Below are 25,790 nucleotides of genomic sequence, written 5' to 3'. Positions count from 1 at the left end.
TCTACACCCGCAGTAGTCTCTGCTGTGTAGTAATGGACGTGGTTCGAGAATTCCCTAGACTTTCTACCCTTATATACGAAAGATCTGAAAACGGAAAATTGTGCTTACTTCCGCATGTCAGATGGATGGAACATTCCTTGGAAGGAGTTGAGCACACCAAAAATTTGTGTCGGCGTGAAAAGAAGTAGCTTTTCGTCTTGATGGCATTCCACACCTTTCTCTCCTTCACGGTTTTTGCTTTTGCGCTTGTGAAGTATAGCATAGTAGAGACCCGCATAAGCCAATTGGTGGCCAGCTGGCGCGTGGAGAGGTTGTGTTTTGTGGCGCTCCCTGGATATCGGTGATCTGAGTACGTCGTGTAGTTGAAGTTTTCAGCTGAGTAAACAACTTGATTTGTAGACATTAAGCTTACTTTTGAAGTTGTTGTTCAAAGTAGATACTGTACTCTTCCGACGATAGACCTTAACGTCGGTGAGTGTTTTGAAAGACGCGCCAGGCACTGTCATGGTCGCCGGGGCCAGCTTGAAGACATTGAGAGGACGCAAAGCCCGGACAAGCCTGGAGCATCGCAAATGCTTTGGATCGTTGGCCGCGGGATAGTGGGCCTGCCTCTGTGCGCCATGCTCCGCTGGTGTGGAGTTACTGAGCTGTCGCGGGTTCAAGTCCGATCGGGGGCTGGGGTTTTAGCCCTGCTGTTTGTTGTATTCCTGGCATGTGATGGCCTCCGCGATGACAAGAGACAAGAGTTAGATGCTGTCGGCACCGCTTTCTCTGTACCAGGGTTTGGACCTAGTGGTCTGTTCCCGTCTGTTCTGCAGCGTTGACGTGAGCCCATCAAACCTATCTGGTGCTGCTGACTTCTGGCGAGTTTCCTTCTCTCTGGAGATGTGGAAGTGAACCCAGGGCCTGCGCACAGGCTGAGAACGCTGCGAGTGTTTTGCGAGAACGTCTGCAGCTTGAAGAACAAGTTATGCGCTCTGCGCTCTCATTGTGGCCAGCTAGCTGACTTTGATGTTGTCGGCCTGACCGAGGCATGGCTCGGATCACATGTGCTGGACTCTGAGCTACAGCTGGGCCTCTCGGACCATGTCTGGTTCCAGAAGGACAGGAACGGCAGAGGAGGAGGCGTTGCTTGCGCAGTGGAGACAAGCCTGTCACCTGTTTATCGACCAGACCTGGAGCCCGACTGCGAAGGTGCTGGCGATCCAGTTGCGGACCATCTACCCTGTCATCATGGCTGTGCTGCTGACCGGGATGTCGATTCGAGCGTTGCCTTTTTCCAGAGCATTTTCTCCGCCAATCTACCGTTTCTCATCGTGGGCGACTTTATGTTGCGTGAGATGTGGTGGCAGGGTAATGGCGACGAACATACGCTACTTAGACACACTCTCAGAGCCGTCAAATTCCTAGACGCTGTGGCTGGCTGTGAAGCGGTACAGTCTGCAACGTCACCATCGCACGGTGAGAATACCCTGAGCCTGGCCATCTCCTATGGCGGAGCTGTTGCATCTAAGGTCGTCAGCGGTATTTTTCACTTAGACCACTGTATGGTGACGACTCATTTTTCTGTAAAACGTGGGCCGGCCCCCGCCCTTCCCAATCTAAGGTTTTCAGCTGCAAACAGGCGGGCTTCAACGGCCTGCGCACTGCTCTCGGGCTTATTCCTTGCGTATTCTAAATGATGTAAGTGTTGATGACACTGTCCACCCGTTCTATGATCTTGTACTTGCTAGTGCTGCAGACTTCATGCCTTTTGTTGAACTCCGAAGTAAATTTCCTCCATGGTTTGACCGGTCCGTTCGAGACTTGCTGCGTGACAAGGAGATGGCTCACAGACGTAAGAAAGCGTTTCCGACCGCTGAAAATATTGCTAGGCACCGTACTGCTAGAGCCGACTTCAAAACAGCAGCTGATGCTAAATATCGCAAGTATTTGTTGGGTCTAGTGCGAGACTTTAGGGACAACCCGAAATGTTATTGGTCCTTTGTTAAGTCCTTGAAGTCATCCGCGCACATATCTCCCGTTCTTGCGTGTGATGGTAATGTGCACAGGGGTGATGAGAAGCCTGCCAACTGTCTGAATGTGTGTTTTACTCGTGCGAAAATGCGATGGCAATGTGTGTAAGGGTGATGAGGAGCCTGCCAACTGTCTGAATATGTGTTTTGTTCGTAAGTTCTGCGACCCTGACGTTCGTATATCGCCTGACCCACCTTTGCTCGATGCGCCTGGACTAGACAGCTTTACCGTACCACATGGCCGTATAGCACACCTGCTACACGATCTCAGTGCAAACGAGGCTTGCGGTCCAGACGGACTCAGTGCCCGGATTATCATGGAATGTGCCGATGAGCTAGCTGTCCCGTTAGAAATTACATGCAAGCTTTCTCTAAACTTTTGCGTCTTTCCCGCCATGTGGAAGCAAGCGAAAGTGATGCCGGTGCACAAGAAGGGGTCCAAAAAGCTGCCTGAAAATTACAGGTCTGTGTCTTTGTTTCCTATCTGCTCAAAGATATTGGAGAAAATTGTGAGCGGAAGCCTATTACAGGTTTGTCTGCCCGCCCTTCTCCCATCTCAGCGTGGATTCCTTCCAAAGCACTCTTGCATCACAAACCTTTCATGTGTTCGTGAACACTGCTGGACATCTATCTCAAAAGGTAAACAAACAGATGTGATTTACACCGATTACTTTTCAGCATTCACCAGCGTGAATCACCTTCTGCTACACAAGCTTCACTATTCTTTTTGAATTTTTTGGATTTGGGATTCTTTTTGGGCCGTGCGTACAGCTGGCTGAAGTTGTGCCTGAGCAATCGGTGACAGCGCGTTGCGCTGAATGGCAAGCAGTCTGACTGGATTCCAGTACAATCTGGTGTCCCGGAAGGCAGCATCACGGGACTGTTGCTGTTCGCCTGATTTCTGGCTGACGTTCCTGACCAAATCGAGAGTGAATGCCTTATGTACGCTGATGATGTTAAAATTTTTTCACCGAATTGACAGCATAGACAGGTTGTCTTACACTTCAGGCGGATTTAGATCACCTCTGTGAATTGTCCAAAAACTGGGCACTCAAATTGAACCTAGCTTAGTGCATTACCATTTCATTCACCCTCCGCATGTCACCTGTTCATTACTCATACGCACTAGACGGTCATCACTTGGATAGCTGCCAGCAGATTCGCAATTTTTGCGTCTTTCTGGGCACCAAACTCACCGTTGCCAATCACATAGATTCAGCCGTCTCAAAAGCAAACAGGTTGCTGAGTCCTATGCAAAGCGTGCATGTGCCGTTTTGCCCCCGTCAGGGGCGGTTCAATCACAATGCTTTGTTCTGTGCATTCAACGCTCATGTGAGATCATTGGTGGAGCGCGGTAGCGTTCTTTGGAGCGGTGCTGCCGTTTCCCATCTCGCCCGGTTCGAAAAACTTTCTCATGTGGTTGGGTTCGAGTAGCCAGTCTCGGTGTCCTCCACTGTATTATGAGCATCTTCTCACTTTCTCGAAAACAGCATCTTTCAAGGCACGCTTTGCTCAGTCTAACATCGTATTTCTTTACAACGGATATCATCACAGGCTTGACTGCGCTCAGCTGACATCACCGTTTATTTTGGCTACACCCGTCCGGCATTCTCGGCATATCGGCCTTTTGCATCAGCCACATCCAATGGTGAACACTGTTAACTTATGGAGTGGAGTGGAGTGGAGCCGGCGCGGCGGCCGGCCCTAGAATCGTCAGTCTGACTCGAGCTTGAAGTCCGTCCCGCCACCGGCAGACGAGTCACCGGTGCGCTCCTGAGTCCAACAGCTCCGACCGGCGGGACCTGGAACACGCCGCACGGTACAGCCCTGGCAACCACGCGGCGCCAGCGCACCTCTCCAGCTGGGAGGCAAAGCTCCCGGAGTCCAGGGTACGACACTGGCCCGGTACTTACAACGTGCATGCATGACACAGCAGGAGCTGTTAGCTCCCTGTGCAGATTATATTAAGGAAATGTTCCAGATTCTAAGATAACGCAGGATGCATCAAATATGATAAATCAATCTTTTTTACTGCTGGCTATGCAAAAAGACTGTTCCTAATACATAATTTCAACATAATTTCACTACTTAATAAGTATGCTCCTCATACGTCATCGATTGAGCACATGTTCATAGTTTCAGGTTCGCTGCCAGACTGGCTGTGTCAGAATTGCCTACTGTGGTGTGCGGACTGACTCACTTGCAGTACTTCAACTGGGCAAGATATGGCTTGTTTATCTATGCGTGTGGACTAAACTAAATATCGTTATATGCGCTAGTTTCGACCCGTTTTCGTGGTGTCCGTGTGCATTTGTCTGCGATGACATATTTTTCTCGTATTGCATCCGTCGGTACGGGGCTATTCTTACGTCATTCAATTCTCAGCCCCATTTCCTGTCACAATACTTGTGATGTGCTTCACAAAACCCCATTGGCGTTTGAAATTTATATTCAACGCCTGAAGCTGGTTGAAGGCCAACCGTTGTCCATTCATGTAACAGTTTGTGCTCAATTATTCCAGACACGAGCAAATCAATGTTTATCTGACCCGGAACACAGCATGATAAGATGAGCACATGAACACAACATCACACTTATGATGCCCAGCACTAATACATTACAACACAATGTTGTGTTATGTTGCACGAGATCATTGCAGGCGTAGGACAGGCATGTGGGCAGCAGGGTTGAGTTTTTTTCCTGACTGACGAATCGCACAAGCTACGATGGCGACGAATCGGTTGCGTTAACCGATGGGTCCCTTAACGAGTTGCGCGGTTCCCGTCGCTGGGAATGTGCACATGGAGTGCTGAGCACGGGGAGCACCCGAGAACGGCCGGAGTGCAGAGATAGGCTAAGATCAAAGCAGGCCGGCGAATCGTCAGCATACCTGCGGTACTCACGTATATAAACAGTAGTGTTGGCACGTAAACAGGGCATCGAAAAAAATTGCCACCAGCCCCAATCCGAACTTGGTCGGGTTTCCAAATATGGCAGTCCAGTCGTCTGAAACATAGGACGAGTTCAACAATAACCGCTCGGTCTCAGAGCGATCACTGAAAGGACGCGTAACAGCCATAGGGTGTCAGCCACTGAACTACGTGACGTCAGCACGGTGTCGGTCAGCCTGGCTCGGTCCGTTGGCGGGATCCCGATCTTGTGCCTCGGGGCCCGGCTCGGCGAGGTCCACCCACTCTAGACGGTCAGCCTGGCTCGGTCCGTGGGCGGGACCCCGATCTTGTGCCTCGGGGCCCGGCCCGGCGAGGTCCACCCACTTTGACAACACCCGACCTACGTCCGCCCGGTAGGGACCCGATGCTACCCACAAGATCCACCCAGTCCTGACCGGACTGGACCGAGACCCGTCTGGTTCTGACCGGACTGGACAAACGAGATACCAACAGTCCCGACCGGACCGGGCCAATGAGATCCATCTAGTTCTGACCGGATCGTGCCAGCGAGGTCCAGACAGTCCTGATCGGGCTGTGGATCCTCAGAGTCCGTAGCCTGACTTCCAATGCAAGCATGCAGAGCATACCCCACCCCACCAATGATATTCTACCAAACCAGGAACGGAATGGGCCAGTGAGATGCATCCAGTCATGACAAGCGGGTCCTGAGCCACCCCACTCAGATCTCAGAGAAAAGATATACCCGCCTCAGCCGGTTTCGCCTGATCGCTGCCTCCTCGCGGCCAGCAAATACCGTAATTATAGGCGTCCACAAACATTTGCAGAACGCTGAGCAATCCGCCCGTGAAGTCTAGCAGCACGTGCCCGATCGCCCAGCCTTCAGTGCTCCTCCGCCGGTAGTTGAGATACGCCTGTGGGCAGGTCCCGCGTCACCGCTGTGCGGGATGTCACGGGCTCCTGTCGGCGGTCAGAGCGCGCCCAGACACTGGCACGCAGTACAGTGGTGTTGTTGGACAGTGGCGTTGTGCTGAACTGGCCTCATTCTGCACGCTAAGGTGCGTATTGACGAAAAGACGCCGTGACAGGTCCGGTTATAATTGCCCTACAAAAGGAGGTGAGCCTCAGTAGTCTTCCTTACGATTTTTTTCCGGAATAACCCCTGGATATTGTGGCCATGGCCTACAATTTTGTGTTGCTGAGATTGCATCACATTTATACGTGCTATGAGGCATACCATTTTCTGACCTGGACGATTCATCATTTATGACCTCTTTCTCGAGATCATACCGGTGGCATTTTGTTCAAAAGTGGAGGACATCGTGATTCGCATTAAATGTAGTGAACGTGCAAGAGGTTCCCTGGACCGCATTTTTTTATTATCTATATCTACCTTTAGAGTGAATTGTAATTGTATGTATCGCTTTTACAAGGTTGGGTCATCAAATATCTTGCCAGGTCAAAACTTGACATTTGCGTCAGGATTTCGGCCCTTATAGTGCTGCACGACTTGAACTTTGATAGCCCCCTCTTTACAGCCCTTGGAAGGTCTATATGACGCTGTTTTCCCCACCTTCCATGTAGCTTATTTTTCGTTTTCATATGACCGGATGGCCCAGCACACCCATGGCTTTTAGCATTTTGACCGGACATGATATGTTACGGGTCGTATTACCGGATACCTGCTGGCGTCAGTTTGACAATATTTTTAATAGCAGCTCAACACGGTCGTGCACAATGTCACGCAGCGTTTTCCTCTTGAGATAACAGTAGGGTTTAAAATTGCCAACTTTTTTCTGTACCGTTACCCAAAAACAGATTACCAGGAGTGCCCCTCCACCTAGCACAGCGACGCATTAAACCGTTAGTTAACACCAGAAAACATAAAATCAAGTCGTGGCATTCCCAGCTAACAAGAGGAAACAAATATAAAGATGCAGACGAAGAGGTGGTGCAGACCCGAAGGAATTGTGTTATGCAGTAGGCAACGACAAATCATACATGAAAAAGCTTAAAGTAGCCCTTAGCCAAAGTCAGCTAATGACAGCCCGCTATAACCAGCCAATAAGCTACAAGCACTCATTCACAGTGTTAGTAAGGGTTGTTAAGTCACACAGGTCGAAAGGGCAATTACCTGTTTATTTCCGCGCTCGGGTGGGGTTCAAATTGATGGTTCCTTAAGCGTTTTCCGAAATGGTTTCCGAACGGCGCGGCGTAGCCGCGCCAAATTTTTCATAGCTGTAGACAATTAAAGAGCGGATCGTTTGGCGTCGAAAAATTTAGATGCACTTTGTAAGGTCGCTGATTTATGGTAGGTCAAACTCAGGCCATGGTTTCAGCGAAGGCAATTTCTAGGAAATCCTTCAATCGGATCCAACAACGGAGTGTTAGACGAAGCCATACATCTCTGAAATGCTTTCTTAGGCAACACAACAGTTGAATGAGCAAATTGCATTTACCTAGGGTCAGGTATGAAGGTCACATCAAGGTCAAAACCAACCTGTTTTGTTACTCTATGGCTTGCTGTATGGCATAGTTTATGGTGCTCATTTCAAGTTTATTGAGAGCAGGAGCCACATTATGCATCTTCCATGGACTTCTTAGAGGTCATAATAGGTCATTGACCTAAAATGACCCAGGTCCATATTTTGTTTTAGAAACATACTGCCTAGCGTAATCTTTGTCGCTTATTCAGATGCAACACTCAGAGCAGTCTGGTATGATTTTGGTCACCATGACCTTCAAAAGGTCAAACAATGTCACTGACCTTACATGAGCATACGACTTTTTGCTTAAAAGCAGTCATCTAGGTTCTGGGGGCACTTTGGGGACCAACCCAGAATTCGAAATTGTTTGACCTTATTTGACCCAAAGGTCACGACCTAGGAACCTGAAACGCTGACCCAAGTGAGCTCACGTACAGATCAACACACCTTGTACATTTGGTGTTTCTGTCTTTCTTAGTTCCCGAGATCTCAGGGAGGTCAAATTGCCCCTTCCCTCCCCACCCGAGCTAGACACACACCCGAGGGTATCTAGCCGGCCACCCGGGCGCGTGTTAATCCACTGATGACGAGAATTTATCCCTCTTCATTAGTGGGGCGTACATCCATTTCAGGTTCTACATTTGCAGCGAGTTGGAAGGGGTTGAATAATGATTTGGGAATCTTGTCCTTTAACTTTTATCCAGTCCCAGTGAAGAAGCGATTAAATTATTCCGTGATATCCAGATCATCTGTGAAATTTTTTCATTAGCCTCTGTAATCCTGGTTTGGTCTGCATCCCTATCTTGATCATCATAGCATCCTTGAAGTTGACAACTATAGCCTGATTTGACCTATGACGTGTCACATTTAGCACTGTTCGGCCACGTTTGTATGATGCAGTTTGACGGGAGTTCTCCATTGAAGTTTTCGCTTGGCTTCAGCTTGCTTAGTTTTTGAGGTCTTGGAGGGACCTCGAAGCTGACATCGCCGATGACGACATATTTGTGAACTTATGTCCCAACCAATGGTTGCAGAGCGCTACCCGGATCTATGATCTTGATCATGACCTTAAAGTCAACCTTGGGAGGTGCTGGACTGCATGCGAGGCTTTCATAATGGGTCTTCCCTTTTCCGGAAGCCTTCATGAGGCATTGTTGCTGCTTGACTTTGTTCTCTGACCTCTGGAGGTCAAATCATTCGAGATTGACCAAAACGGACGGTGTTTTTTTTAACCAACAGGCTGTCTTTAATTTATAGATGCGTTGTTAGCGGAATCGGAACTCGCCGCTGGATTCGAAAAGTAAAGCGTCGTAAACAATCGTACGTGGGATCCTTGCGTTTTTCTTTCGACCAGAATAGTTCATCGCGAATGGTGGTACTCTAGTGGACAAGGCCTCCATAGATATACAGCTTTCAAATATCACCTGATAAGTACAGGCTAGTCCCGCTTAACGACTACTACTTTATCCCTGTTTTCACCTTGGAATGCTGTGTTTTTACGGAAGGAATTTCATGTTAAGTGTAGAGCATTTGGAAGGCAAGGCTGAGCTAATGAGAGGCTTCAAGTATTATGTGATCTGAACAGATTGGTCCCATGCATTGGCCTTGTCATAATGCTCAGTTTTTTTTTATTTTGAACTTTACCTAAACGTTAGCCTTGGCATGCGTTACTTACGCCCGTGGCTGAATGCATCGCTATATTTCACATGGCGCCTTATGTCTACATTAAGTTATTATGTTGCATTGCTGCCTCTTGACTTTGTTCTTTGACCTCTGGAGGCTAAAACATTTAAGAAGCAAAACGAGCAATGTACTTGCAACAAACGTATATTGTCTGATCCACGAACGCGTTTATCCACGAACGCATTTGAAACGATATGGGAGCTCCAAGCTGAATTCCAGTGGAAATACACCACATATCATGACATCCGAAAAAGTTCTGCCGTCCCAATGACAATGGAGAGCGGCTCAAACCTACCTGGTGCGCATAACCTGGCGGGACCATGGCAAAGACAGCACCTCCCATAAATGATCTGGTGCCCTTTCTCTAACTTCCCTTTTTGGGTCCATTGCTTGAAGACATGGCCAAGGATCAACGTGAAATATGGAATTGTGGGACGAGGAAATACCCCCCCCCCCTCCCCCCAGGAGCATGACAAGTAATACCCCGGGACCGTGGTACAAATTGTCAGCGTCCAAGCCTTTAGTTAGTTATCCAGCCTACCTGTGGCACGTATTTGACTATGGTGATGGCCAGCTTCAAGTATGAGAACACGTAAAGGAACCAGAGCCAGTTGACGACTCCGCAGCCCGTGATGATGGCGGTGATGATTATCACGACGGCGAAGATCACCAGAAGACCTCTGGCTGCCGTGGAGACCCGCTGGTCCCCTCGCTGTAGGTTAACGGAAAGGTCAGCATATGACCTGATCTGAAGTTTGATCTGTGAGATGATCCTTGAGTCCCAGTGAGAGAAATTCAAGAGTTGTGAGTCTGAACCAGTACGGAGGAAGACATCAACATATGGGATACCTACAGCGCGCATTGATTGTGATCATCAAGGGGAGCATCGCTCTCTGTGGCAAGGTGTCGAGTGTTTGTAACGTGTTTGTATATTTAAGCAACCCCATTATCACATTTTCTCGACCTCAGACGAAACAAGCGGGAACGCGTCCAGGATTCGAGGCTCCATACATTTCCTTTCTTTCCATGCGTTCCCATGAGCTTAGTACCCCCACAATGCGACAATGTCTGCGCCTAGGCCGCAGCCAACTATCAAACCGTGCAGACAAAGGCCAGTCTAGTTGAGACCCTGTTAAGTGCTATCAACGCAGGCCCACATAACATCTCTACATCGCAGAGATAACGCAGCTCAGTGCTTCACATGATACAGTGTGACAAAGCGGAGGTCGGTAGGACTGTCAAGTACGCCTCCCAGCGTGGACGGAAGCTGGTCGTGTCTGGTGGCGTTACCGGTCACTACCGGTCACCACCGGTCACCACCAGCCATGAGCGGCCGTCACCGGTCATCAATGGTCATCACCGGTCACCACCGGTCATCAACGGTCACCACCTGTCATCAGCGGTCACCCCGGTCATCAACAGTCATCGCCGGTCATTACCGGTCATCACTGATCACCATCGGTCATCGCCGGTCATCGCTGGTCCCCACCAGCCACCGACGGTTATCACCGGTCATCACCGGTCACCACCAGCCATCGACGGTCATCACCGGTCATTAAAGGTCACCACCAGCCATCGACGATCATTACCGGTCACCACCGGTCCGGTCGGCCGGCCCGACTAGCTGCACGCAGCACGCGCAACGACTCACCTCGTACATGAGACACTGCAGCACGATGGCCACGCACGCGCACAGGGCGTGCAGCGCAAACACGACATCATTGGCGGCCACCGGAACAAAGCCGAACGCATGGTCTGCCCGGTACATGTCCTGGAGAGGCGCGGCCGCTTTAGTGGCATCGCTTTCAGTTCAGTTTGCACAACTAACTTGGCAGTTGTGATGTGCCATCAGGTGTCTGCAATACTATTACACTTATGGTGCACCTCATGATAATAATCTGGATATCTGGCCCACAGCTGACCGGCTAGGCGTCGCTGCTAAATCAAAATCCTAATTTAACACACAACCCGTTAAATATACGGTAAGAGGGACTGCTCAAAGAGGAACGCAGACACAACGATGCAGACATGATGAGTTTGTAGGGCTGGGGGGTAGGGCGGGGGCTGAAATAGACCGAACGTTCGGGGAAGGTATGTGGCCCGTACTAATAATGGAGAATGATGCAAGTTTATGAGACATCATAGTTAGGATAAAGAGCTGCGAGATTCTGTGATACACCGTGGATGGTGGGAGAGGGTGGCGAGAGCGTCAGGCTGAGCAGAATGAAAATCCGTCTAGATAAAGCTGATGGCAGAATGTAGCTGGGCGATAGCATGAAGCGGTGAAGAAGGCGATTTGCACTATCTGCTACTTGCCGGACCTGGTGAATCGCGACCACCAACACGTCACCTATCACCGCGACTAGACCGTGACTGACTATTCCGAACTGAGGTCAGGGTCAACTAGGAGGTCAAGGAGAGGACTTACCTGTATCGCGCTGGAGAAGTACAGGCCACAGTTAAAGACAGAGTAGAAGGTGAATCCGACGAGATTTAGCGCCAGGAAGTCGAAATTGAATCCAACCACGCTGGAATGAAAAACAACTTACAAGGGTGGTGGAATGGAAGAGGATGAAGCACAAATAATGCAATGGCAAAATCCATTTGCTACCTCGTGTACGCGTGACACGTGGTACGCTCGACCGCACACTTGGCACTGCACGATTGCCCATTCGATTATCTGTCGAAGCGTGCCTCTCCTGAATCGCTCCGACCCGTCACTGTCCTAGATATCGGCGCGGGATCACGTGATCATTCGTCATCGTGGCTCGTGAGCAGTGAAAGAAAAAACAGTTTGGAAACAGAAAAACACATTGCCAGCTCACGTGCGCTTGACACGTGACAAGTATCACCACAGGCTTCGTGCAGCGTAATAGCCCGCTTCATTCCCTATTGAAACACACAATGTTCTTGGTACTCTGATCCGTCCTTGTACATGTATTGGCGACGGATAGCGTAATCAGTCGACGGCAGTCGAATAGTGCAACCAGTCAAACGCGCAGATAGTCGTTTGGCCCTGAAAGCTCGCCGGACGGCAGCAGAGATATCTGCTGTTTTTCCCATGACAGCGGGTAAAAGGCCGCGCTGCAGCCCATTACCTAATTTTTTGTGAGGGTAAAGCAAACACGATGAATAAATGTGCTGTTAATTGGAAGAAACGAATCAGGACACACGCTGGTATGCTTTCTGATGCCAATTTCTTGGCGGTTTTGGCGGCAAAGTGTTGTATTTGGCGCATCTTTTCGGAATCCCGTTATTCACAACTTGTCCGTTAATTTGCTGCGCAGCGGTGCACCACACAGTTGTGTTTAGTAAACAAAATGTAGCCGATACATTGGGAAATGCTCCGAAAAAAATTCCACGCCTTTACCTGTAATGGGTGCCGACATATGACCCGGAAGGGGAAAAACGGCCAAAAACAGCAAATCCGACTTGATCCGTGAAATAAGGTACGATCTCAATAAACCCGTAGTTTAACACGCTCTCGGGTGGAGTAAAATTGACCTCCCGAAGGTTTTCCCAGAATAGGTTTCCGAACGACACGGCGCAGCCGCGCCAAATTTTGCATAGCTGAAGAAAATTGAATAGCGGGTCGCTTGGCATCAAAACTGTAAGTGCATCTCGCAAGGTCACTGACCTATCACAGGTCACACTCAGGCCATGGTTTCAGCGAAGCCAATTTCTAGGGAATAGCTCAATTTGCTGCGACAACGGAGTGTTAGACGAAGCCATACATCTCTGAGATACCCCGCAGGGGCACCGACCTCAGTCTATGTAGGGGACTAGCGCCCCCTCGGATCCCAAATGCGGAAACGGGTGGACAGCGCAAGCTGTTCCTCTCAGGGCGTAGCGACCCTGCCGGTGGGACGGGGAGGGGTCTCTCCGGTTACACCAAGCCGTGTGGGAGGCGTCGTTCGCCCCGTATAGCACCGGGGTAGCCCTGGCGGTTGACACCTCCCGAGGGAGTATTGGGCCGTCCCCCAGTTGGGCTCCGAGGTGGACGGGGAGCCCCGTTGCCGAAACTTCATTGAAACTTGCATGACATCCTATAATAGAAAAACACCCGACCCCCGAAAGGAGGAAGGACCACGTTCAGAACGGAAAGCAGCGGGGAATCTTCGCCATCGCCCCGAATTTTGGTTTTCCAAAGTGATAAGACAATCTCTCGCCGTTTCAGCGAAAGAGCGGGTGTGATCGATATGGTAATGTGGTGTGGTGCGAAAAATTGCGTGATGGAGGGCTAGAGTTAGAGTTTGTTAACGGGCAGAAGCTGATCGTGCGATGGCTGCAGCTGAATTCACGTACTGCGTTCGGGACAGGGATGGCAAACGAGACGTTTCTGTGCCCATCCGAGTGAGACCACACCTAACATTCTGACAAATGCATCCAGAGGAATAATTAACTGCTTCGACCTGCGTGACGTTAGTGAAGAGGAGATCGTTGACGAGTTGCCTGTGTTCGGCGTCACTGCTGCACGGAGGATCTCAACTAGAAAAGGAAGTGAGCAACTGCCGACAAATAACATTATCTTGACTTTCAATCGGCCGGATCTGCCTTCTGAAATACGCGTTGGATACGCACGTGTCAAGGTGCGCCTTTTCATCCCGAACCCCATGCCATGCTTCAACTGCCAGCGATTTGGTCTTACCAAACAGCACTGCCGCAACAAGCCTGCCTGTGGGAAAAGCGCTTCCTCCGAGCACGCAACGGAATTTTGCGATTCAGAGAGAGTGTGTTGTGTGAACTGTGACAAAGACCAGGCTCCGCACACGACTTACGACCGCACGTGCCCATTGTACGTAAAGGAAAAAGAAATTATATCCATTAAGACCACTCGCAACATTTCTTTTCGCGAGGCCAGAACATTGTACGAGGAGAGCCACCCTCGAACATCATACGCCGAAAAAAGCTAAGATCTCCACCGCACGTTCGACCTCTACTGATCAGATGACCGCTGCTCAGTTTGTAGCGCTCTTGAAGTCCTTTGGTCTCCCGGTTGTATCGACAAACCAGGCGCTGGACACCAATCTGGCAGCCCCGACTCCCTCTTCCTCGCTGGAGCGGTCGAAGGAGACCGTCCTGCCAACCTCTTCGCCCCCCGCGGGGGTTTCGCCGTCGGTGGCAGGGGACGGTGGTTGGACGGTAGTTCGGCGTGACTGGGGCAATCAGGCGCTGTCGGCGCCCCCCTGACTGCCAGCCTGACAACTAAAACAGCCTTGGCGAGCGCGAGCTCGCGAACGGCAGAGACGCTTGAGCGTCACGAGGCAGACAGGCGCGCCCGTGAGGCAAAGCGGGCACGCCTGGCAGACCAGGAGCGTGCCAAGGCAGCCAGCCGGCTGTCTGGAGCGGACCAGGTGACCGCTTCAAAAGGGGAGGCCCTCCTGTCGCCCCGAAAGCGTGTGGAGGCTCCCGCAGGCCCCTCCGATCCGCGGAGAGACCCGCCTATGGGTCCTCCGCCACCACCGCCACCAAGGACCACGACGTCGCCAGTGCCGGCCCCGTCTAGGACGGAGCGCCCGGAAAAGCGCGGTCCGCCGGGGCCGATTTCGCCAACGGATAGCGGTAGTCCCCGGATCCGCCTCAGGACCCGCCCGATCTCTTTAGGAACGGGTTCTGAAGACAGGACCAGCAGCCATCGGCTGGGCTCTAGCGCTGCTGAGTTCTTTTAAAACATAGCAGTGCTTTTAAAAGACCCTCATTCAGTTGGTCTTACAGTGAAACTGTAGAGGTGCAAGGTCAAGCACCCAGGACTTGCAGACAGTTTTAAGCGCGCACTGCCCGGTAGTCGTGTGTCTCCAAGAAACCAAGTTGGCTCCTGATGCGGCCTTCAGCCTGAAAGGGTACACTACCTTCCGCACTGACATGTCAACAGACACCGTTGCTTACGGTGGCGTTCTGTTGGCTTTACACCAAAGCGTACCTACACGGCGCCTGGTGTTGAGAACAGACCTGCAAGCTGTCGCAGCATCGGTGAATTTCAACCGCCGTACCATAACTGTCTGATCTCTCTACTTACTACCTGGGGTTTCATTTACATCTGGAGGATTACGAGAGTCAGTCTCTCAACTTCCTCCCCCTCTACTCGTTTTAGGCGATTCTAATGCACATCACACTGTGTGGGGGTATGCTTCCACGAACACTCGCGGAAGGCTATGTGAGGCTTTTGTGCGTGACGAAGGTTTGTGTGTTTTAAATACAGGAGCAAGAACGCATTTTGCATTGCCATCAGGACAATCGTCAGTGCTAGCCCTGAGCATTTGTAGTCCGCAGTTGGTACCACACTTCATCTGGGATGCCTCAGCGGACCCCCTCGGAAGGGACCATTTCCCGGTCTGGGTTCGGTACCGTGATGGTAGTGTTCTTGGTACGCGACCTCAGCGTCGGAACTTCAAGAAGGCGGACTGGAGCGGATTTGGTACCCGCCTAGAGAAAGTATTTTCTGACGATTCCGACTCTGCGACGCCGACCGAGGAGTAATTTACGTCTCGTGTTCTGGACGCGGCAAGCGAATACATTCCGGGCACCTCCGGATGCCCTCATCGCATCCCTGCACCTTGGTGGAACGACGAGTGTCGCGACGCTATTCGCGCACGTCGGAGAGCTTTAAAGGCTTTTGACCGGCACACCAGCACATTAAACCTCATGGCCTTCAGGCAAGCACGCGCGGCCTCACGCCGCACTATACAGAGGCGAAACGTGCATCATGGCGCAGCTACGTCAATTCACTGAATCACCACACGCCGACGTCACATGCATGGGGCCGCATTAAAAGAATCGTCGGACTGCATCCACCAGTTTCCCTTCCCGTACTGCGAGTGGGAAGTCAAGACATCCTTCACCCAAGTGATGTCGCGGAAGCCATTGGGGAAGCCTTGTCAGACCAATGCCGAAATGGCACCTGCGATCCACGGTTTTTGCGGCACCGGGCGCAATGTAAAACTTTGCAAGTTAATTTTTATACAGGGAACATCCTGACGTCAACAAGCTTTCCCTGTGATGGAACTTGAAGCAGCCATTCGCTCGCTGCGTAGTGTTGCGGAGGGGCCCGGCCTCCCCCACAGTGATATGGTACGGCATTTTCCTCCCCGTGTGCTACGAGCATTGCTGGCACTTTTCCACTGTATATGGGAGTCAGGTAACTTCCCGCCAATCTGGCGAGAGGCTATGGTAGTGCCTATTTTAAAGCCCGGGAAAAGTGGAACGAACGCCCTTGACTACTGCTCGATCGCCCTCACATTTTCGCTTTGTAAGCTGATGGAAAGAATGGTGAATGTGTGGCTCTCCTAGACTTAAGAACGTCAAAACTTTTTTGCGAATGCTCGAAGGCTCAGTGCGGATTCCGTAAGAACAGGAGCACGATTGATCACATCTTAACTCTTGATACCGCAGTGCGAGCCGGATTTAGTAGCAAGCGTCATACCGGTGCCATCTTTTTTGACATAGAAAAAGCTTTCGATACCACATGGAGACATGAAAGTTTGATGAAATTACTTGATTGTGGCATCCACCGTCACATGGGAAAGATTCGCCAAACTTTTTGACTGACAGATGCTTTCGGGCGCGTATTGATTCTCATCACTCCGACAGATATCCGCAGGACAATGGTCTGCCTCAGGGCAGCGTATTAAGTGTCATTCTTTTCGAAGTGATGGTAAACGACATAGGGGACACGCTTCCATATGGGATCAGCCGTTCTCTGTTTGTAGACGACTTCGCTATTTGGTGTAGCTCATCGACCACTCGCACGATGGAGCGACAGCTGCAGCTGGCTGTCACACGTCTGGAGAAGTGGAGTGTGCTCAACAGTTTCCGGTTTTCCACATCGAAGACAGCTGTAGTCCATTTGTGTCGTCGTCGCCGTCACTGTCCTGATATGGAAATCAGGCTGTATGGGCAACGCGTCATCAATGACAGTACCGTGAAATTTCTCGGTATACGATTTGACCGACGCCTAACATACCGTGAGCACATAAGAAATCTCCGCGACAAATGTTTAATGGCTCTTAATATCCTAAGGTACGTGGGACGAACATCATATGGTGCTGATAGGAGCACACTCTTACTCCTATACCGCTCCCTGATTCGTTCAAAACTTAATTGTGGTTGTTTTATCTATGACGGTTCGTCAGACCTGATCAAATGTACGTTGAACACGGTGCATCACGCTGCACTGCGTATCGCCGCAGGAGCTTTTCGAACATCGCCCATAGATAGTCTTCTGGTGGAGGCTCACGACCCCCCACTAGCTTTGCGAAGGCAGATGCTGGGACTGCGCTACACGTGTAAACTGGCGCAGTTCCCAGATCATCCCACCTACAAAGCAGTGTTTTCGCGTAGCTTACGAAGGCTTTTTCTACGTCAACGGTCTCCACAAACTTCTCCATTTTGTTTACGAATGAGATAACTTTTAGACGCGAGCGGCCGCAACCTACGACGTGTCATCAGACCTGAACCCATGAAGACTGCTCCATGGGAGCTAGCATCGCCAAGAGTGGATATTTCGTTATCGAACATGCAAAAGCAACGCGTTCTCATGACGGAACTTAAAGGGACAGCCTTAGAACACAGCTTCTTTTGACGGGTACATGATTACTTATACGGATGGTTCGAAGCCGGACGCAGGTGTAGGGTGCGCTTTTGTGTGTGGATCCACAACACGGCCATTCACACTGTCTTCACACGCGTCGGTCTTCACCTCCGAGTTCACAGCCATCGGCGAAGCTCTCTGTTTTATTGAAGTGGACGATAGCAATTTGCATTTGATTCTTTCCGACTCCTTGAGCAGCCTCTTGGCTGTTGGCGGCTTCTTTCCGTCGAATCCACTGGTCCAGGACATTCAATCGCGTCTTAGCTCACTGGATCGAGCAGGAAAAACGGTCGTTCTATGCCAGATCCCAAGTCACGTGGGGATATGCGGAAATGATCTTGCGGACGCGGCAGTAAAGCGCGCTACGACAGGGACTAGAACACCACTGCCAGCTCAAGACATGTACCCCGCAGTGTCGTTGTTTATGCGGAAGCGATGGGAGTTCCATTGGAACTCGCTGAGCGCCAATAAGCTGCAGTCCGTGAAACCCCGTATTGGACTATGGCAGTCGTGCTTTCGGGACAGTAGGGTGGAAGAAGTTGCCCTTTGCCGGTTACGCATAGGTCACACATATGCTACGCACCGTCACCTGCTATTGGCTGGCGACAGAGCATGCTGCAGTTGATGCTCTGACCCGCTGACCGTGCATCACGCACTGGTCGCTCGCCGCCACCTTACTGCAACGAGAGCGCAGTTTTTCGGACACCACGTCCAGAGGCGCACGCTATGTGACTTTTTAGGGGATTCTTCGAACGCCGAGTTTGGTAAAGTGCTCCAGTTTCTTCGCGCTATAGATCTCCCAGTAGTCTTTTCATCATGCTGCTAGGGCTGATCACCAAGGCTTTATACGGTGACCTGATTGATGCATTGATGCACCTGATTGACGGCTCTGCATAAACTGATAGTTATGGGCGCTGCATGGCCTACAGCAGTCGATGCGCCCTAAAACCCCAAATCATCATCATCATCATCATCTCTGAGATACTTTCTTAGGCAACACCAATATTGAATGATAAAATTACGTTGACCTAAGGTCAGGTATAAAGGTCAGACCAAGGTCAAAACCAACCTGTTCTATTTCTCTAGGGCTTGCCGTATGGGATAGCTCTTGTTGCTCATTTCAAGCCTATTGATGGCAGGAACCGCATTTTTCATCTTCCATGGACTTTTTGCACGTCAGAATGGGTAACTGACCCAAAATGACCCAGCTCAACACTTTGTTTTTAGAAACATACTGCCTAGTGTAATCTTTGTCGCCTATTCAAATACAAAACTCAGGGCAGCCTTGTGTGATTTATGATCTTGTATCAAACAATGTCACCGACCTTACATGAGCATGCGACATTTTGTTTAGAACCAGTCGTCTAGGTTCTGGAGGCACTTTGTGGACCAACCCGGAATTTGACCTTGTTTGACCTTATTTGACTCAAAGGTCATGACCTAGGTGCTTTAAACTTTCACCTAAGTGAGTTTACGTATAAGTCAACACACCGTGTGAATTTGGTGTACTAGCTCTCAAAGTTCCCGTAATCTCAGGAGGGCCAAATTGACCTACACCTCACCCGAGCGAAGGGTATTTAGCCGGCCACCCAGTCGCGTGTTAAAATCTTTCTAATTTACGTCAGCTAAAGGTTAACTGGCTGCTGGCCGATGTCATGTCCTCGAGGCAATTGATAGAAACTTGTGCACATCACGCGACTGCCGACAAGTCACAACTTGTGGAAAGAGCAGGCCAGGGTTCACGCACCATGCACACCTTTATCCATCGATGCCACACAATGGCCGACTGGTTAGCGCCTTTGATTCCTACGCGCTGGGTCTGGATTCGAATCCCCGTTGAACCATGATCTCTGATCGCTGATGTGACCAATGCAGTCGCTGTTGCTCCATAAAAGGTGCGTGACGACGTGCACCGCGTTTACTAAAAGGGGAAAAAACAAGCATACGATGCGTCAGGCAAATCAGCTGTTTCACTCACGGTTTAAAATGATGCGTGCTATTGGCAAGCAGAGCTAAAACATCAACAAAAACAAACATTGTTAGTAAAACATCTGCAAAGGACTGAACACCATTCGCATCGGAACACACTGCCAGCACCTTTTCCGTTTCCAGTTGATGTACATCTGCGGGTAAAACGAGATGGTCCAGGCGACGAAGTAGCACCAGCCAACGACCGAGCTGAACGTGTCCAGTCCGAACGTCTCCAGCACGTTCACGCGCACGAACACACCGGACGCACTGCAAGGTAGTGCTATAGTATAGGGCGGGGCCACAAGGTGAAAAGCGGGACAGGCAGGCGCGCATCACACTGCTGCAGAAGAATAACAGGGCAGGAAAAGCAAGGTAGATGCCTGAAATACTAAACCACCCGAAGAAAGGGGAGATGTGAATGTAACGTAACATGCTGTCGTCGTCACCATAAGGGCTTGACGACGTACTCAACCGCTGAGCCTACATGGCGTCGCGTATCTCTCACCAAAGCAAAAAACGGCAAGTACCGCGGAAGATCGAACCCTGCCGAGTGTGTGGCTTCCCACACACTCGGCCTAACCAGTATACTACCCGGCATGCGACGCACAGTGACCCACGACGATCAGAGCGGGAAACCGTGCATGTCGATGTCGTAGCGTAAGTGTGGAGAGAGAGAGAGAGAGAGAGAGAGAGAGAGAGAGAGAGAGAGAGAGAGAGAGAGAGAGAGGAGAGGAGAGAGAGGAGAGAGAGAGAGAGAGAGAGAGAGAGAGAGAGAGAGAGAGAGAGAGAGGAGAGAGAAGAGAGAGAGAGAGAGAGAGAGAGAGGGAGAGAGAGAGAGAGAGGAGAGAGAGGAGAGAGAGAGAGGAGCAGAGAGGAGAGAGAGAAGAAGGAGAGAGAGAGAGAGAGAGAGAGAGAGAGAGAAGAGAGAGAGAGAGAGAGAGAGAGAGAGAGGAGAGAGAGAGAGAGAGAGAGAGAGAGAGGAGAGAGAGAGAGAGAGAGAGAGAGAGAGAGAGAGAGAGAGAGAGAGAGAGAGAGAGAGAGAGAGAGAGAGAGAGAGAGAGAGAGAGAGAGAGAGAGAGAGAGGAGAGAGAGAGAGAGAGAGAGAGAGAGAGAGAGAGAGAGAGAGAGAGAGAGAGAGAGAGAGGAGAGAGAAGAGAGAGAGAGAGAGGAGAGAGAGGAGAGAGAAGAAGAGGAAGAGAGAGAGAGAGAGAGGAGAGAGAGAGAGAGAGAGAGAGAGAGAGAGAGAGACGTAAGACAAATCGAACACACAAAATGAACGAGCGTTAATCGTATGGGAGGCAACATACGTACACACCAATATAGTGCATGACCAGATGAGTGCATGTTCATAATCTTGTATGACCTGAACTGGTCGCACGACATTCTGGCGTTAGCCGTGACCCTGTTTGACCTGGACTGGCCGTCCGACCGAAAGCATTAGCCATGACTACTTCAAGGTCGCCGCACATGCATGACGAGTTAGAAACGTCACACAAATGCTGCCACCTCGCTGATGATATAGTGTTCAGGGCCAATACAAACACTATCATTAAGTCATTTGTGCCTGGCGTTCGTCAGCACGGCCCCTGGCGTGCACGGACTTTCGTTGGCTCTCAACCAAAGGAATGCGGTCAGGGCACCTTAGGAACATGAATAACGTTGTGTGCTTTATCACGCAGGAATTTGGGAATTGGTGCAAGTAATGACAAGTATGCAAGTATGACTGGGATGCAAGTATGACTGGGATTCAAATGACTTAGAATAGTGTCATGACTGAGCATGTGAATGTAAGTAACCCTGTTTGAGTAAGTAGCCCTGTAGCCGTGTAAGTAACCCTGTAAGTAACCCTGTAGCCGTGACCCTGTTTGACCTGGACTGGCCGTCCGACAGAAAGCGTTAGCCATGACGCTGTCTGACCTGAACTGGTCGTCCGGCAGACTGGCGTTGGCCTGGACTCTGTCTGACCTGAACTGATCGTCCGGCAGACTGGCGTTGGCCGTGACAGTGCAGTGGCCGCGGCTCTTCGGCACCAACGGCACGGTGGCGGTGTCTGCGGAGTTCCCCGGCAGCAGCAGCGGCGGGATCGGCTCCAGAACGTCAGCGTCGCTCCGCTGGAACGTCAGCGTCACGCTCTCCGGAATCGGTGCACTGCCGGAAACATGCTGGCGGTTGTGGATTCTGGGCAGGGACAGCTGCACCCACTTCACGCCCTCCCGCCGCCGACAACACTTTGTGAAACCAAGGAACCCAACAATTAACGGAAGTGATACATGATAAACCGTACCTCTTGCAAAAATATATATTCAGTGGAGTAGCGTTTTCCTCGTGCCTTAACTGTGCAAACGTTTACGGTTTCTCGGTTTTCTCTTCCAGCGCAAGAACAAAGCCGTTATAGATGGTTCCCGCTCCTCTTCTCCCCCGCTCCATTTCGGGGTATCGTCAGTCTCCCGGCATCCCCGTCGACCCCCTTCCGGTGAGCTCTACGGACAGCGCCCTGATGGTCGCTCGGTGTCAGCCGCTCACCTGAGCAACACCTTGAACGAGTCGTTATGGGAGATCTGCAGCAGAATGTCGTGACCGTTGGTGTAAGCCCGAGGCGTGGGGGGCGAGGCGGCCAGGCCGGGGCCGAACAGCGCTGAAACGAGCATCGCCGTCAGCACCGCGTTGGCAGCGGCGCCTATGGCCGGCTGGTCCCGGGGACCGGCTGGCGGGTCCTGCGGACCGACCGGCGGGTCCCGCGGACCGACCGGTGGGTCCCGCGGCCAGCCGCCGCCGCGTTGGCTGGTAAGCCGGGGTACGCGCTTTGCACCCTCCCAGCGATCAGTGAGAATCACCGAGAGCGAACATCTTGGTACGAGATAATACACATCTCAGTGTATATCCTTCTCAGTGAAGCGAACATCTCGAGGCATGAATGCACACTCGTCATGAGCGTCAGGGGTATGAACAGAACGCAGACTGATCGTGCTAACGCGGGCGCGCCGTGGAACACGCACACAACGCAGACTGGTCGTGCTACGGCAGGCGTGTGGTGGAACACGGCACACAGCACAGACTGATCGCAGCACAGCACACTTGGCTGACACTCCGCGCTACCGCGGGCACGTGATGAAACACGGCTCGAAACCGCTAACTGATCGCAGCACAGCACAGTTGGCTGACGCTCGAGTTGAAGGAGAACCTCGGGAAGGAATATTTCCAAAATGTTCAGCACATGGCAGAACTGAATGCCTCATATTTTACAACGGCAACGGACGCAGGGTTGTCTTCCATTACTTTGGCGCACCTGCAGACGCGAGCAGTTATTTGCGCCGAAGGGCTTCTCAGCCGTGTCCCGAATCAAGCTGCGCGGCGTGCGCCATTATGTGTGCTAGGAGGCTGGACAGCAGTCACTTATCGTGTAACGTTTACCCGTGGGGTTTCCTGCCCTCTCGGAATATTTACAGCGGAATTCACTATCTCTATTAATTATTTTCCATATTCATCAACTTATGAGACATTTACTGACTATATGTTGATGAATCTTTTGTTGTGAAATAGGAGCGGCTTGTACGGAACGAACCTACTGCTGATTTGTATGTCTCCGTATGTAACTGCATACGCCATACCATGGGTAGCATTTGGTGGGCATGGATACCGGGTATTTTTAGGCATTTCTGTCTGTGAAACACCGCTGGCGTGACAATGAATTCCAAAAAAGTTGGAAAGCTCATCCCCTTCCATCTCCCCTGATCCCTGCGACAAAATTCATGCCCGATCTCCATGGCCCTCAACCTATACACATCAGCCAACCTCGAAGGATCGGTTGAACCACGATTTTGGGAGATTAAGCCAAACACATTTCATCAATCAATTGAAGCTCATCGAGCGAACACGCCTAGTGTCGGCCGCACCCTGGACCATCCAGATGCCGACGAGACGGTGTTGACTGGGCGGTACAGTCTAACCCGTGAAACAAACAGACTTTTTGAAGCAACGGCAGATCCCCATTGATTGCTCGTAACTGCGCAGCCGCTGAATCAGGAACACCGCCGATCCGGGCCAGGACACGCGGATACGTGATATTCTAACCTGTCCAAAAGTAACCACCACCTGTCAGCTCTCAGCTATACAAGCCTTGTCACACTTGCCCTGTTACCCCAAGCCCCGGGGCGGCGCGAAAATGGGGTGGGGGAGGGGGCCTGGCTCGGGCCTGGACGGCCGCAAGGAGCTGCCGGGGTTAGCTGTGTCAGAAGCGGTTAAAGCCGCAGCCGACCCCCGGGCCGGCTCTGGCTCCGGTACCTTGGCGAAGTCTCAGGCGCACACCGGGCTCAAACAGACCAACTAGCAGGAGCCCTGAAACTTGGCGCGGACATGACGTCATTAGCAGAAGGGTCCGACAGGACGACACTGGCCCGTTCGTCTCACCGGGACACAATGACACGGACAGTACGGCAGCCATTTGAAATGATCCTGGAAAATGCATACTAATATACAATTATAAAGCCAAGAAACAAAGGATGGGCCTAATGACATCAATTCAAGAGCAACAGGTCCATGGAAAAGCAAATGAGCAAAAACACCTACAATTACTAAGGCTCAGCGAAAACATTCGATAAAGACCTAGGCGACGTTTTGCCACAGCATGCTTCCCAGCAGCTCAGAACTGGGGGCGTTTTGTCACACCTCAAAAGCAACCACATAAGCCACACTTGGCACACTTGAATGGGTGTCAAACTACAGATGCGCTGCGAGCACGTCCCCAGTTCACTTTCCAGTGATTTTAAATGCATAAATTGTGATGCCATTTATCATTTAAACTTCAACAGCAGGTATAAAAAGCTTGACTGCGAAGCCACAAGCATGCGGACGTAGATATCCCTTACAGAGTAGTGCACAAGTCCGGAATGACATGTTGTTTGTGGTCGATTGCGCTCATTGCTTCTGTAGCCTTGGTTGTGCCCGTCACAGATCTGTCTGTCTGCGAGCTGATAATACAGCGATGAACAAGTCTCCTATGGTTCTTCACATGGGTAACGCAGCGCGTGATTTGGCCTTAATTGCGCTTCGACGGAACACATTCCGACTCTGACTCGCATGACACTGATTCCGCCTCGACCTCCGAACAGACCTGCGCGGCTTGAGTATAACACCGACTCCACCCCAAGCCTGACCCAACTGGAATGGATTTTCGTGTAGTCTGTGCCAGCGGCGATAGACCAGACAATAATCCGTTCTATGATCTTCACAACGGTCTAAAAAGGGATATTACTTACAATGATACGATGTACGCGACGGTGTTGCGTCTGGCGGACACACCCCCTGCCGGCCCACGAGTATATCCTGCTGCGCACACATCCACTTGAGCGTACTCGACATATTTTGACGGATTCAGCTCCGAACCATACACCCAATAGGACATAACAGGAGCTAATTCCGTCGTAACTCAATGATTATGTCACCAGTTCCTGAATCGAGTGCAACTTCATCCTGGGCCAGGCACAGGTCTCGTGCACCAAGGCATGGGGTCATTTGACCAACGCAACAAGCGTTAAAGGTTTTAGAACACATGCGGTACTCAGAAAAGTATTTGCCGACCCGTGCGACATGTCATGCCAAAACACATGTTGCCACGCTACAGCCCAGACTGGAGTCTGATGCCACGGGAAACCCCAGAAGTACAGACATGCCTCGCTTACCGGCCGCACAGAGCGTCATGCCGAACGCCTCCTTGACCTTGACCTTGACATCCATGGCTTATCTGAAAGGTGTAGAATGAAAAAGCTCTTTCCCGCACTCCGCAGCATTCCAACCCAGGGGTCTGGGCCTGGCCCCTGAAAAAAGTTCATCGTCTCTTTTTACCCAGGGCAGGCGATGCAGATGGGATAAAGCAAAAGCAGGCAAATTTTAAAAAAAACTGGTGTGGTCATGGCATTACCGGCATCATTTGGTAGCAAATTTTGTAACAGCTTATATTTGGTAACAAATTATTTGCTACATGAATGCTAAATAGTTTTGCTTAAATGAACCATGCAACGAACAAGCAAGCAAGCAACATCACGGCATCATCAAATCACCACAAAAGAGCACGTATTTAATAACGGTCGGAGGCTAAACCATTATTCGTTTTTGGCGTGCTTCTTTTTTCAAACAATACAAT

At 50.9% G+C, this 25,790-nt stretch overlaps 1 protein-coding gene across 1 annotated transcript; it reads right to left on the bottom strand.

Moving 5' to 3' along the window:
* Positions 1 to 3,708: 3,708 nt before the first annotated feature.
* LOC119098924 (cystinosin homolog) lies at positions 3,709 to 22,078 on the bottom strand. Its single transcript, XM_037221969.1, has 9 exons — positions 22,002 to 22,078; positions 21,617 to 21,799; positions 19,778 to 19,918; positions 11,522 to 11,621; positions 10,745 to 10,864; positions 9,635 to 9,805; positions 5,721 to 5,838; positions 4,919 to 5,021; positions 3,709 to 3,817 (listed from the first exon to the last, which is right to left on the bottom strand). Exons 1-9 carry the CDS (start codon positions 22,076 to 22,078, stop codon positions 3,775 to 3,777), a joined length of 1,056 nt encoding a protein of 351 aa, XP_037077864.1. The 3' UTR covers positions 3,709 to 3,774.
* Between the last annotated feature and the right edge of the window lie 3,712 nt (positions 22,079 to 25,790).

Source organism: Pollicipes pollicipes, unplaced genomic scaffold (genome assembly GCF_011947565.3).
Source record: "Pollicipes pollicipes isolate AB1234 unplaced genomic scaffold, Ppol_2.1 Scaffold_4740;HRSCAF=5597_pilon_pilon_pilon, whole genome shotgun sequence".
In the NCBI taxonomy this organism is placed as follows: Eukaryota; Metazoa; Arthropoda; class Thecostraca; order Pollicipedomorpha; family Pollicipedidae; genus Pollicipes; species Pollicipes pollicipes.
Note: the sequence above shows the minus strand (reverse complement) of the source record. Positions and strands in the feature narration are given on the sequence as shown.